A 14,819-nucleotide genomic window follows, 5' to 3' on the forward strand; every position below is an offset into this window, starting at 1 on the left:
AAAGCTGAGTTGGTTATCATTTTTTAAAACCAACACAAACACATATACAGTAATGTTAAAAGTACCAGTGTTTGATTGACCAAGAAATCCCCCTCCTGCACAACTTCAGATGTAAGTAACATACTGAGTGGCAGATTACTTTCCAATGCATAAAGAAGGGCAAGGACATTGACCTTCATACTCTGTGCCAGGAACTCTGCGGGGTGTCTGTGTTATCTATTCTCATCTTGCCAGGGTCCCTGCAAGGCAGGTACCCTTATCCCCATTGAACAGACAGAGAAACCCGAGTCTCAGAGGTTGAACCAGGGTCACAGAACTAATGAGAGGCTGGGATGCAATTCAAACCAGACCATCCGATGCCAACACCCGCCTCTGCTCCGTTCCAGCACACTGCCTTGAGAGTGACAACCAGACGGGAATCGATGAAAAACCAAACGTCAGCAAGAGTTTTTGAAAGATCTTCTTCCTGGGCCTTTAGTTAGAGTTTCCATTTTTTTGTTAATCTAGCTAATACAGATCTTTGCACGGGTCTTGAACATTATAAATTCCCACACTGGAGTGACTTTTGGGTTCCAGGACTGAGAAGACAGGGCCCAATCCAGGGAAACTGAGACCCTGAGGCTGGGCAGCAACAAGCCTGCAGTTGATCTATTTTCACACACTGGACCGCTTCCCCCTCCCTTAGGTAAGACAAGATCCCCCCCCACCCGAAAACCCCACTGTTTCCCAATAACTTCCAAAAACAGGACTGGGCTTTCATTACCTTCAGAATTTGGTCCCCTTCTAGAAGGCCTTCTTGCTCTGCTGAGGTCCCCTCCTGAATGCCGGCCACAAATATCCCGACGTCGTTGCCACCAGCCAACCGCAGGCCCACGCTGTCTCCCTTCCTGAACCTCACCATTTTGGTGTTGGGGCTGCAAGGGTTTCAGATTCAGAAAGGAAACAGGGAAGGTTGTTTTTGTAAATGGGGACCAACGTTATTAGCAGATGAGAGATTTAGGTTCTTCTATCTATAGAGTAATTTATAGTTCTAAGTCTCGCTTTCATTTTTCTCATGTAATGCATAATTGTATCTTCCTCGGGACTGTAAGATGAATATATAGGCCCACTTTACCAGTGAAGAAGTAGACATATAGAATGTTTATGTGAGTTCATTCAAAATTGGAAAGCAAATACAGGGCAAGGTCCGGGTTAATATCAAGGCCGCATGAACTATCCTTCCAAAGGGAAGCCTGCCCCCACTCCAGGGCTCTTGTCCAATGAATATGCAGCTTGGGTTCAAGAAAGCCACACCCTAACCCAGGAGCTACTGCCCTTGAACACTGAGCCGGGGGTTCCTGTTATCGAATGCAGAGCAGGGCATCACTTCCCTCCCCACACACACTGGGATCACTGTGTCCCTGCAGGGGCACCAGAGGGTAAGCCGTGCCTCACCCATCTGCTGTGACTCATCCGCCAGACTCGGATTTTCAGAATCACATTCTGGACAAGTAGCCAGATAAGTGACAAAGCAGACAAAGTTACCAGCACAAACTTGACCCGCTTCCACATTTTACTCTTCTACAAATGACTTCTCTGTCAGAAACACTAGCAACAGGGACTGGTTAAAGGTGGCAGATTATAGGCAAAACCACCAACTGTGGTTAAAAAACACCATTCTTCTGAGTTTCAGTTAAGGAGACAGCTGTGTGGAAGAAGAAGGGGGAAAAAAAGACAAAAATAGGTACCCATATATCGCTTCATCTTCAGGACTGGGACGAAGAAAGGTTCTCGGTAATGGTTTTGGTTGAGGAGCTGTGGATTCAGAAGCACTTGTCATTATCAACTTGGACTGAACAGAATTTTTCTCAAAATATGAAGCTCACAAAACCCACCAAAAAATTCAAGTCCATACCTTCTGTTACATATTTGCCATCACATCAAACAACAAAAATAAGTCTTTCAAGTGAAATTTAAAGACAGCAGGTGTCAATGGTTTCTCAAAATAAGTGAGTAATGAACCTCTAAAAGGCAAGATGGATAATTATATCTACCAAAAGATAGCATTTTTTTAAAACTAAAAAAACTCATAATAATGCTGTTTTTCCATGGATAAATATTTATGCATGTCGAGTCATGATAATAATTTTAGGGTGGTAGAGGCAGGGTTAGGAGAAGGGGTTGAGGTCAGAGTTGAGATATAGAAGGACCTCAACTAATCAAATATGACAAAATATTACTGTGATATAATTAGAAATATATATATTTGGTCTCTGCCCCCAGTTCCTGATACAAAGTTCTTAAAATCCCCATAATTTTCAGGGGGGTCGGGGTGCCAGGAGCATCTTTTACTCTAATATTTGGTCTCTGCCCCCAGTCCCTGACACAGAGCTCCTACATCCCTTGGAATTTCATGAGTGACAGGAGAGTCCTTTGTTCTGAAGACAGAGCTCCAGTCAGCAGTGGTTCCTATCAGCGAGCTGTTAGAAGTAGAAGAAACACACTGTTTCATATTCCATAAAAACAAGGCTTTGCCTGGAACATCAGGGTTTCAGATCCTTGAATCACTATGTCAGGATGCTTTTTAAAGACACAACTGCTGGTGGGCTCTGGACAGCCTCAGGATAGGGCTGGTCACCGGAATAAGCCAGCCATGGCTAGAAGCCTGGAACTTTCGGCCTGCCTGTCCATCCTCCAGGGAGGGGTGAGGAGCGGGAGAGTGAGTTAATAATCGATCGCGCACATGACGAAGCCTCCATAAGACTCTGGGGTTCGATTGCTTCGGGATTGAAGAACACATGGAGGTATGAGGAGAGTGACACCCCTGGGGAGGGCATGGAAGCTCCGCCCATCCCCCACACCTTGCCCTCGGCAGGTCTTTCATTTGGCTGCTCCTGAGTTGTATCCTTTATAATGAACCAGTATTGGCAAGTGAAATGCTTTTGAGTTCTGTGAGCCATTCCAGCAAATTATCAAATCAAAGAAGGGGGTGCTAGGAACTCCCAGTTTAGAGCTGGTTAGTCAAAAGTAAAGGTGATAATCTGTGTCTGAAGTGGGGGCATCTTGGGGAGCAGAGCCCTTTACTTGTGGGGGTCTGCACTAACTCCAGGTCGTCAGTACCAGAACTGGACCGAACTGCAGGACAACCCAGCGGGAGTCTGGAGAATGGAGAGCTGGGAGCTGTGGGGAGGGAATACCCCACACACTCGGCGTCAGAAATATTGAGCAGAAACACTCCAGGTTGGGATCAGAAACGGGAGACAAAAGGACCATAACTAATCAAATATAACAAAATGTGACCAATCCGTTGGCGTAGAAAAAAAGGCTATTATTCTTTACATTTTTTCAGCATTAAAACAGAGAGAGACAGGATTGCCTCTTCCATATTTGAGAATGATTTTTAAAAAATAATCGCTCCCTCTCTCTTCTTCCATCCATCCTCTGGATTTACCGAGCAGAACTTCTGAAAGCGACGGTTTACAATGAGCCTCACCTGGGGCTTCCTCTTGGTATCTGGGCTCCTTGCTGGTCTCGGTGCCAACGGCAGCCGCAATATCGCCTGCACTCTTAAAGGGAGTGGGTACGGAGCCCATCTTGGACCATCTGCTCTGGGTGTCGTCTCTTGAACATAAGCACGTCATGTAAATATCTCGTCATGTGACAGACTCACAAATAACATGCGTGCGCACAGTCACAGTGACGCGTGCGAGGGAAAAGACACATCATCTTACTTTGGCTTTTCCTTCAGCTTTTCATTTGAGGAATGATAATCATAGTCGGAATACTGCTGCCGTCTCTCCTCCGGAGAAAACGATCGGTTTGACTCAATTTCCGAGACATCTGGTTTCAAAAAGAAGAAAAGACTTTTCACTCAAATATTTAAGACCTGTACCAGAAATTATCCTGTTCTCTGGTTAGGAAACATGGGGAACGGAAGAGAGGCAGGCAGTAAATGTGCTATTAGTCTAATAGTCTTCCAGAGTTGGAAAAAAAGTCTAATAGTCAGAAGGAAAAGGCATTAATTAATAAAGAGAAAGCCAAATACAGAATTTTAGGTTTCTCTTTCATGAACACTTTCCATCAAAGCTGCTACTAAAGACTTGAAACTCAATTTCTCTCTCTCTCTGTGTGTGTGTGTGCGCGTGCATATATATATGTATACACACACACACACACATACATATACATATATATTGCACCCCAAAGAACTAACGCACATACTGATCACCTGGGCTCTCGTTAGAACGCAGTTGTTCTGCGGTGGGGCCTGAGACGCTGCGACTCTATGAAGCTCCCAGATGCTGCTGAGCTGCTGGCAGGGTGAGGACCACACTCTGAACAGCAAGACAAACACTACGAGCTCCTAGCGTGCCGGGTGCTTCCCCTGCACTGCATTCATCGCAGTAACAATTGCTTAGACTTTAATATAATGGAAACTAAACTAAGTTCTATAAAGCAATTCTTTTCAAAATCACCATCTGTTTTAAAACTTGAGAACTTCATATTTTTTCTAAACTTGGCTTCACAAAGGCAATACTAGATGGCTAACTAGGAAATATCATGAATACTTTATTTATATATATATATCTCCTCACCCGAGGACATTTTTTTGCATTTATCTTCAGATAGAGCAGGAGGGAGAGAGGAAGGAAGAGAGAAAGAGAAACATCGATGTGAGAGAGACACATCAACTGGCTGCCACCCACATGACCCCAACCAGGGCCAGGAACAAACTGCAATCGGGGCATGTACCCTTAGTGGGAACAGAACCTGGGTCTCTCTGGTTCGCGGGCCGATGCTCTAACTGCTGAGCTAAACTGGCCAGGACACAATTACTTATTTTTATTGGTAATCTGTACATGGTTCAAATGTTATCCTATGTATAATAATATTTGAGAAATGACTATAGTACTCTAAAAGAAAAGAGGTGACATGGATTGCTACCCAATGAATACCCAATATAAGTCATTATGATTCTTTGTTATAGTTTATGCTATCCTCCACATTGTCTTCTCTCTGTTGGAAATATTAATAGCCACTTTAAAAACACACACCAGCCCTGGCCGGTGTGCTCGGTGGTTAGAGCATCCGCCTGCTCACCGGAGCATCATGGGTTCAATTTCTGGTCAAGAGCACATAGCTGGGTTGCAGGTTCCATCCCGAGCCCCACTGGGGTGCATGCGGGAGACAACCGGTCAATGTGTCTCTCTCACATGGATGTTTCTCTTTATCTTTCTCTCTCCCTTTCTCCCTCTCTCTCCCCCTTCCCTCCCTTCCACTTTATCTAAAAATCAATGAAAAAAATACCCTCAGGTGAGGATTAACGGAACAACAACAACAAAAACACACTCTGGAGAGAACCAAGGATGAGCAATTCACAAATGAATGTGGTTAGTTATCTGAAAAGCTCATACACACACTTTTTACTAACAAGTGTTGTCTTCAGTGGCCTACCCAGCATCCACTGGGAGCTCACAAGCGCACCAGTATTTCACATTAGAAACCCAATTTCAACAGGCACTTCAGTAAGAAAGTGACGACCAACACTTCTCTTTCAGAATTAAAGTCTAAGGCAGAGGCTGTCACGCAGCTTCACGTCCAGCGGGAGGGCTGAGCTCCAGGGAGATGGGAAGGCCGGAGCCACGCCGCCCTTCCAGCCAAGCTTGCAGCCTCCTTTCTTTACCTTCTATTTCTGAGTCGCTGTCATTTAACGATGGGATGTTGATGAGTGTCTGCTTGCTGTCTCTCAACACCACCAGCTGCAGTTTTCCTCTTGACTTTTCTATCAGTTTACGCGCATCCATTAAAGACATGTTCTCAGTTACAGTTCCATTTATCTGCGTTTATAAAGGACAGTAATGGTACATGCAATACAACTACTCACGGGGAGAGAGAAATTCATATTTTCTCCTACTGAAAATGGAACTTTGCTCATCTATTCAAACAGACATGGCTTTAGGGCGACTGAATAAAAGTGAATTATCCTTTAAATTAAATATAACCCTGCATGCCTGGATCCCAAATACAAGCGTGAGAGAGCTGTAGTGTACTTAAGTTACTCTGCTAATTTATTTAACTTCCAAGCTCAAGATGATGGTTTGGTTTACTACTGGAAGGTGTCTCCTGACTAGAGAGGTTTACAAAAACTATTAAATATTCAGCATTCATATACCACCAAGTCTCCCTCTCATCTTTCCTTAGTTTAGGGAATAGGAGCTTACACTTTAAACAAATGGGGAAGAAAAAAATAACTCATTGATATATTTGTAAAATCTGATGTTAAGCTATTCCAGATCTCCAAGTCTGGTTTTTCTGATAAAACGTATCTCATTCTGCTGCTCTTCTTTGTCTTACTACTGACTCCCAACGCAACAAAGTTTCACTGTGCTCCCAGTTGGATGTGAAAATGCACAGATGAAGCCAAGCAGGAATCTGACTGTCTGCCCACCTTGAGAATGATGTCCCCTTCGTGCAGGTTGCCATCTTTATTTGCCAGACCAGTATTGGTCATCTGCTTTATGAAGATCTGACTCCCAAGCCGGAGACCATACTCTAGAAGACAAAAACACAAACATACACATATTCCACAAACTTGTTCAGAAAACTTGGTCTGGTTTTTAGGACAATCCTCAGAGGGAAGAGGGGGTGCGAGGTGGAAAGAAATAAACCAAGGAGCTTATCTGCATATATGTATAACCAAGAGACACAGACAATAGTTTGGAGGAAGCAAGAGGAGGGTGGGAGCAGAGGAAAGGGTCCATGGGGAGGGGGGGAGAGGAACATCTGTAATACTTTCAACAGTAAAGATAAAATATATATATTGATGAAAAATTAATTTTGCATGTGGGACATTCCTTAAGACAACTGGCCTGGAGTCATCAAACTAAGTCAGTGTCGCCCCGGCTGGTTTGGCTCAGCGGTTGGAGCATTGGCCCATAGACCAAAGAGTGGCTGGTTCGATTCTGGTCAAGGGCATGTACCTCAGTAGCAATTCATCTGGTCAGGGTCATGGGGGAGGCAACCAATGATGCATTCATTCTCTTGCATCAGTGTTTTTCTCTCTCTCCCTCCCCTCACTCTATCTGAAGATAAATAGAAAAATATCCTCAGGTGAGGATTCTTAAAAAAAAAAAAAAGTCAATGTCATACAAAATAAGAGGCAGAAGGACTATTACAGATTAAGAGATAAAAACTCAATCAGTGCAATGCATGAACCTTCACTTGATGATCCGTGATCCAATGTGGGAAAGAGGTGTGTGTGTGTGTGGGGGGGGGTGCTTACATTATTTTGGAACAACCTCAATTTTAGCATCATATATTAAAAGGGATATTAATGTTAATGTGATAAAGGCATCATGGTTATGTAGGAGAATGTTCTTGTCCTCGGGGGACACCTGCTGACATATTTAAGGGTAAAGGGTCACACCGCCCGCTCCATACTTCAGGTGTTTCCAGAACACCACTGAGAAACGGTCCTGAGAGCGGTAGGGAGGAGGGAGAGGGAAAGGGGCAGGAGAAAGGGGGGAAAAGGACGGAAAATGAAAACCAATGGGCAGAATGTAACAACTGGTAAAACTAGGTGAAGGCTAGTATTTGCTATAAAATTAACACTTTTCAAAGTAAAATGTTGGGAAGAAAAAAACCAGTTCAATACATCTTAACAGGCATATTCTGCTGACAATGCAGTTGCCTACAGGAAGGCCTGCAAATTGAACAGCCCTCATCTGTAACAATTTAGAATGTGTGGGGTTTGGCACTGAAAATATTTCATGTGTGAAGAAAAGGGGTAAATGAGCCAGGCCAAGCAATGAAGTATTTAACTAAAACCAGCATAGCTCTGAGGTTTTGTGGACTTTGAAGTGCTCTCAAAAGAAAAACACTGTACTAAGTACGCATATTTTAAAAATTATCAGACTATTCTGATTTTACTCATTACACTTGTAAAAACACATTTTTAAAGACGAATTTCGGTTATTCTTAGGAAGCTAGAAGGTTTTAAAAAGAGATACATTCAATTTTCATTATTACTGTTTTGGATTCAAAATCGTATAACTACAAAACAAAGTAACTTTCTACCACGGGCGAAAGTTATGATAATGGTTACAGACAAGTTTTAAATGACTTACAGTAAGTTACCATCAGATCTTACCACAATGATTGAAAGTGCTGAGGTTCCCCCCACCCCTTAGGAAGCTGACTCTCAAGAAAGAAGAGGGTAAAACAGCACCTTCTTTCATGGAGGACATGACAGAAGGCGAGACAAGCTTTGGTGAGGACTTCTTTCTCATCTAGTAACAATTCCTTTATCCTCTTAACTGCACTCATAAGGTTACAGACAGAATTATTGGTGTGTATGCAGACATCTCTTAAATGAATTTTAAAAATCAGTTGACCAGCTTCTAAAACATTTATCAGGAGGCTATTTGGTGCCCATGAAATGCAACAGCTATCCATATGAATGGATCACATTTTTCTTTTTTAATAGTTTTATTGTTAAAAAATATAGTTTAAAAATGTTTTTATTGATTTTAGAGAGACAAGTCGGGAGAGGGAGAGAGAAAGATAGAAACATCAATGAGAGAGATCGGTTGCCTCCTGCACGGCCCCCACTGGGGATCGACCCAAAACCTGGGCATGTGCCCTGATTGGGAATCAAACTGGTGATCTCTTGGTGCATGGGACAACACTCAACCAACTGAGCTACACTAGCCGGGCAGTTTTGTTGATTTTTACAGAGAGAGGAAGGGAGAGGGAGAAAGAGAAACATCTATGTGACAGCGCAACATCGATCAGCTGCCTCCTGCACGGCCCCTACTGGGGATTGAGCCCACAACCTATGCAATGTGCACTGCCTGGGAATCGAACCAGCAGCCTTTCAGTGTCCGTGATGACGCCCAACAAACTGAGCCACACCGGCCAGAGCTGGATCGCATTTTTCCTAATCAAATGTAGATTTTGCCTACAGCAATGGTCTTTAAAGATTAATTCTTATGCAACTCTGGTCAATAATGGCTAAATTATTGTGTAATCGCAGCAAAAAGTGGCAAAAACAATTTTTTTTTTAAAGTGGAACTTTAAAAAAAAAAATGAATTCTAAGTTTGAGGGACTGAAAGGCCAAGGAGGAATAAAATGCTATATCAGCATAGGGTCATAACTCCTTTTGTCCTGTATAATATAACTAAGACCAGGCATGACTTGGGTAGTCTCTTAGGACAAACAATGTCTTTTTAAACTGTGGATCACAATCCATTAGTGAGTCTTCAAATCAATTTAGTGAGTTTCAACCAGCATTTTAAAATTAAATGTAATGGAACCTCTCAGAATGTATCACATAAAGCACTGTCCCATGAAACTTTTGCTCAAGTTTTTAAATGTACAAACATCCATATTGTTTGTAAAATGTGGTTCTTTCTATGGCAGGAGGAGGAGGGGAAAGAGAAAGGGAAAAGGGGAAAGAGGAGAAGGAAAAAGTTTGAAAAGCACTCACTCCTTAAGTAACTCAAGAACCTTGGGTGCAAGTCCTATAGAACGTGCACTGGACATCTCTGAAGGAGGTCTCACGCCAAGTCATCTTTCTCAAAGCCTCTCTCCTGTCCACCTTTCAATCTGGGAGCAGAATGGTTTTGCAATTCTTTTGTTTTGTTTTGTTTTGTTTTTAATCCTCACCCGAGGACATTTTTCCATTTTTTGCACAGATAGAGTGGGAGGGAGAGAGAGGAAGAGAAAGAGAGAGGGAAACATCGACGTGAAAGGGACACATCGAGTGGCTGCCACCCGCACGACCAACCAGGGCCGGGGACAAACTGCAACCGAGGTACATGCCCTTAGCGGGAACCGAACCCGGGTCTCTCCGGACCGCAGGCAGATGCTCTAACCGCTGAGCCAAACCGGCCAGGGCGGTTTTGCAATTCTTGTAGGTTGATTAATTAATGTCATTATAAATAGTTAGAAAGTCTACAGAATCCTTAGACTTCCTAAGACGCCTATTCCTCAGAGATAGGCTATATAAAATGCAAATTCCAGCCCTGGCCAGTTTGGCTCAGAGGTTGGAACATCAGCCTGCGGACCAGAGAGTCCTGGGTTTGGTTCCTGCTAGGGGCATGTACCAAAAAAATAAATAAATAAAATGCAAATTCCAAACCTATAAAGCAATAAAGTTTTTCACTCTGCATACTCGAGTGCTCTTTATCTTTTCTTCCCCTTGGAAAGAGAACAATTAGTGAACAAAAGGAGAGAAAAGATTTGTCACAAGGAATTTAAACAGTCAGAAGCCAAGAATCAATGCAAGGACTATCTCAACATCCGGCTCTTTAGCCCTGTCCATTCACCCACTTGTTTCCTATCATCTATGAAAATTTGAGTTCTAGCTCCACCACTTACTGGCTTCAAGATGTGGGCAAGTTGCTTTCCCTCTCTGAGTTTCAGAATCCTCACCTGAACTGCAGGCGCTAGTAGCTTCGCTAGCCTCTGCACAGGGTTTTAGTGAATCCCAGATGTGATTAAATGTGTGTAAATGCTCCAGGAATGCACTGTGGGATGGCAGCCTGGGCCAGAGCTGCCTAATGCATGGGCATGTTACTGGAGTTGGGCTTCTTGGGTCCCCCAAGATAGAATTCAAGAGGAAACTATAGAGAAGTTCCCAGGCAGATGTTATTAAGCTGAGGCTCGAGCACCAGGGAGGCAGCACAGAGGAAAGGAAGGTGCGCTGGACTGGCTGGGGGCTGGCTCTGCTTGGCTGCTTTTTATAAACTGGGTACAAAGTGGACTTGCATGAAAAGATGGGCTTTTAAAAAAAGGTGGGCCTGTGAAATTTTCCATGTCAGGGTAGGAAAATCAAGTGGTTAGAAGATAAAAGTATGTTGGTTTTTTTTTTTTGAGCAGGGAATGGGTGGGGTAGTACCTTTTTTGTTTTCTCTTTCCTTTATTGATTTTAGAGAGCGAGGAAGTGAGAGGGAGAGAGAGATAGAAACATCAATGAGAGAGAACATTGATTGGCCACCTCCTGCTTGCCCCCCACAACCTGGGCATGTGCCCTGACCGGGAATGGAACCTGATCTCCTGGTGCATGGGTCGACGCTCAACCACTGAGCCACACTGGCCGGACGTGGGGTGGTAACATTTTTGTAGTCAGTTTATCTGGCTACTTATCTGGCTACCTGGCCATAACATGTCTTCCTAGCCACCCGGTATTTTTCCATTCCCGAGGCCCAAGTGCCTATGCTGTCTTAGGCACACCAAAAACTTCTCTGAACTTCGATATTCCCACCTGTGAAACAGGAATTCTCCTACATACCACACAGCACAGGTCCTGGCTGAGAGCAAAAATGCAATCAGAATGCTAGAGTATTATGGTTTCATCAATTTAAGCTTCACAAGGCTCACCAGCAAGGCTTGTTAACATGCAGATTCCAGGTTCCCACTCCAGTGTTTCTGAGTCAGAAGGGTTTAGCTGTGGCCTGAGAATCTGCATTTCTAACAAGTGTCCAGGTGATACTTATGCTGCTTTGAGAACCACTGGCCTAGTAGTTTAAAGCTGAATTTCTGCAGCCTGTGCATGTCAATGAACTTTTCTGTGTCTCAGTTTCCTTCTCTATGAATGGACGATATGCTAATTCCTCCTACATGAGGTAGTGATGAGGATGACATGAGCTAATTAGTGCAAAGGACTTAGGTCAGTGATTGGCACACAGTAAGTGCCAGTAAGAGTTAGCTATGATTCTACCAGTGCTTTTCTTCATCAAGCATAACTACCTTCATTTGCTTTGCTTTTCGTCAGGAGGACCCCGATGGGCCGGTCTGTCTCCGGCTGGCCTGCGTGGTCCGGCGGCCCTTTCCGCTCCAGGCTGGGGCTGCGCGAGCGGAGGTGCTCGCGGCTCCGCGACAGCTCGTACCGGGCGTCGGGCTGCGCCCTGTGCCTGTACTCCACCTCCGGGCTGTAGGCCCGCTCGTAGCCCTGGTCGATGCCGCGGCCAAGGCTGCTATCTCGGCCGCGCCCGCTATCTCGGCCTCGCCCATAGTCATGGTCCAGGCCCCGCTCCAGGCTGCGGCCGCGGCTCCGGTCTCGGGCTCGGCCGTAGTCGTCGTGGTCCAGGCCCCGCTCCAGGCTGCGGCCGCGGCTCCGGTCTCGGGCTCGGCCGTAGTCGTTGTGGTCCAGGCCCCGCTCCAAGCTCCGGCCGCGGCTGCGGTCCTGCTCCCGGCTGCGCGGCCGGTCTTGGGGGTGGCCCCTCTCCAGGCTGTCCTCCCAGCTGCGCAGCCGGCTCCTCTCGCTGTACCGGTCACTGTAGCCACTGTGGGCACTTCGACGGTCCAAGTCATCCATCACCTCAAAGGCCCGGTCATCCTCACTGAGCGGAAGGCCACCCTGCAGCGGGGCCAGCTGGACCTTCCGAGGCCTCTTGACCACCTGTTGACCACAACACCGCGGGGAGGTAGGACAATCACAGTTAAACGTGAGAAAATGCAGTGGCTAAAAGCTCTGGTTCCCCTTCCAGTAAAATTGCTCCCTACGCCTCAAGTTCCTCTTTTGGAAAACGGGGACAGAAAAGACCTCACTGGGTTGAGAATAAAGTCAGACAAGCAGTATAAAGCTCTCAACACAGTGCCTCCAAAATCTGCTGCTACTCAGTGTGAAAAGTACCGGGGGACTTTCAATCACTGAGGAATAAAAATGGAAATCCAGGTAGTGAGACTGTCTCTATACAACTGCCTAGATTCTCCCAAAAGTCAGTAATGGGGGGGGGGGGGACTCCTAGATTAAAAAGGACAAAAGATAAGGACCAGATGCAATGAATGAACTTTGATTAGACCCCATGGGGAAGAAAAAGGTCTATCAAAGAAATCGCAGGATATGGACTGGATATTAGATGACACTATAGAGCTGTTATTAATTTTCTGAGAGAGCTGTGTAGTCATGTAGAAGAATTTAGAAGACGCGAGCTGCAGCACAAGGGGAGTGTCGTGCCTGCAACTTCCCTTCAAATGGTTCGCTAAAAATATGTGTTTACATAGACACATGGAGAAAAAAATAAGTAAATATGGCAGAATATAAACATGTAGAAGATATATAAGTGTCTATCACATTGCTCTTTGAACTTTTGTTTGAAGTAATATATTATTTTCATAATATAAAGTTGAAAAGCAATGAAACACCACATACCCAGCGCATCTCCCTAGCATTGCCCTACACTCACTACACTGACCTCTCGCTCAGTGTGTCCACTGCCCCACTGGAGTGAACTCCTGGCAGCACACACCTGCTCCAGGGCCAAGTGGCGTCTGGCTCACAGTTGATTCTCAACCAATGTCTGCTAAATGCATGAGAGAGCACATGAATGAATGCTATAGCCTGCCACTGTCTCCTAAGAAACTCTCGTTGATGAAGCTATAACAGACCTTGTTTGAGCCTTTACAAATGAGTTTCCGAGCTAAAATTTATTTTCTAAGTTAAGGCTCTTTTACCATTGTTCTCGATCTCGTTCGTTCTCCTAGGGAATCATTGTCTAGCCTGGCTCTGAAGGCAAACTCACTCAGATAAAAGAATCATTGGTGGTACGAAGTTGGGAGAAAGAGGCAGGGAGGAATTATTTACATATATCTTCACATTACCCATTACATCCTCCTCCTAAAGTACTGGGGATGCAAGAGGTAGCGGCCCCGGGATTATACAATTATGTCAAGTGCTTAAAGGCAAGTGGTAATTTTCTCCTGGGCATAAAAATGAAATTCTACAGAGGCGAGTTGAAACAAACCCAGAACTTACGATGACGGCGATCTTCCCACTTTTCCTCAGCTGCTGAACAGCAAACGAATGGAGGACATCCTCCATGGGGGTGCCATTAACCATGACCACCCTATCATTTTCTCTGCAAACAAAACAAAATGGATGTGAGCAACTCATCTATTTACTGTCCATCTTTTACTTAGGAATAAACAGAGGCAGCAAATTGACCTGAAATACTTATTAAAGGGCTCAGTGTTCGATGACTCCCAAGGCTTACTCCGTCGACATGGTCTGAGCTCTCCTGGGGAAGGAACCCAGGAGTCCTTCAGCCCACTTCTGAGTGTGTCTACTGGAAACCAGCAGGGGAGAAGGGCCCCCACTACAGGGTCCCTCCAGGGGCCACCTGACAACGGGAGGTCTGAACACAGAGGAACTGCCTCAGGCCTCCTTACCCCAAGTGCATAGTGGGCTTCAGAAAGTCTACAAAAACCCCTCAAAGAAGGTTTATATCCACTTGTGTTTTGGATAGGAGGAAGTCAAGAGCTTGCTTCAAATTATTCTTTTTAATATGTTTTTATTGATCTTTTAGAGAGAGAAGCAGGAAGAGAGAGAAACATCAATGTGAGAGAGAAACATCCATGAGCTGCCTCCTGCATGCCCCCTACTGGGGATCAAGCCGGCAACCCTGGCATGTGCCCTGAAGGGGAATCGACCCGGGACCTCTCAGTCCATGGGACAATGCTCACTCCACTGAGCCACAGTGGTCCGGCTGCCTCAAATTCTTGAAGAAATTTTGAGGTCACAGAACCCTAACTCGTACTTTATCTCATCTCAGAAATCATTTTAAAATTCTGCTTTGCTCTCTGAAACACTTCTAACTTTGATAGGACCACGGAGACTTAGAATGCCAATAGGAACAAAACTCTGGAGTAGTCTGGCTGTGGCAGTCACGTGATTGACTTTAGCTTCTGCCCTGAGAAATGATGCTGAGGGACTCAGATATGCATTTTTTCAAATGGTATTATCTCTTCAGACCAGAAGGGTAGCAGCTGGAAAACTTAGGTTTTCATGCAGTAAAATTTCCCAATGTCTATATCCCTTTTACAAATCTCATAATCA

The 14,819-nt window shown here is 44.8% G+C and overlaps 1 protein-coding gene across 4 annotated transcripts in view; it reads right to left on the reverse strand.

Annotated features, from left to right (window-relative positions):
• The window catches only part of TJP2 (tight junction protein 2), a 99,695-nt gene that overhangs the window by 22,530 nt on the left and 62,346 nt on the right, over positions 1-14,819 (reverse strand). For all 4 annotated transcript variants that reach the window (XM_036261389.1, XM_036261388.1, XM_036261390.1 and 1 more), the window contains 8 exons: positions 13,740-13,842; positions 11,732-12,383; positions 6,428-6,531; positions 5,663-5,816; positions 3,711-3,819; positions 3,473-3,600; positions 1,728-1,794; positions 764-914 (listed from right to left, as the gene is read on the reverse strand). In XM_036261389.1, the coding sequence (XP_036117282.1) occupies positions 764-914; positions 1,728-1,794; positions 3,473-3,600; positions 3,711-3,819; positions 5,663-5,816; positions 6,428-6,531; positions 11,732-12,383; positions 13,740-13,842 (1,468 nt within the window). The remainder of the gene's footprint in view (positions 1-763; positions 915-1,727; positions 1,795-3,472; positions 3,601-3,710; positions 3,820-5,662; positions 5,817-6,427; positions 6,532-11,731; positions 12,384-13,739; positions 13,843-14,819) is intronic.

The sequence above is a fragment of the Molossus molossus genome, unplaced genomic scaffold (assembly GCF_014108415.1).
Source record: "Molossus molossus isolate mMolMol1 unplaced genomic scaffold, mMolMol1.p scaffold_m16_p_14, whole genome shotgun sequence".
In the NCBI taxonomy this organism is placed as follows: Eukaryota; Metazoa; Chordata; class Mammalia; order Chiroptera; family Molossidae; genus Molossus; species Molossus molossus.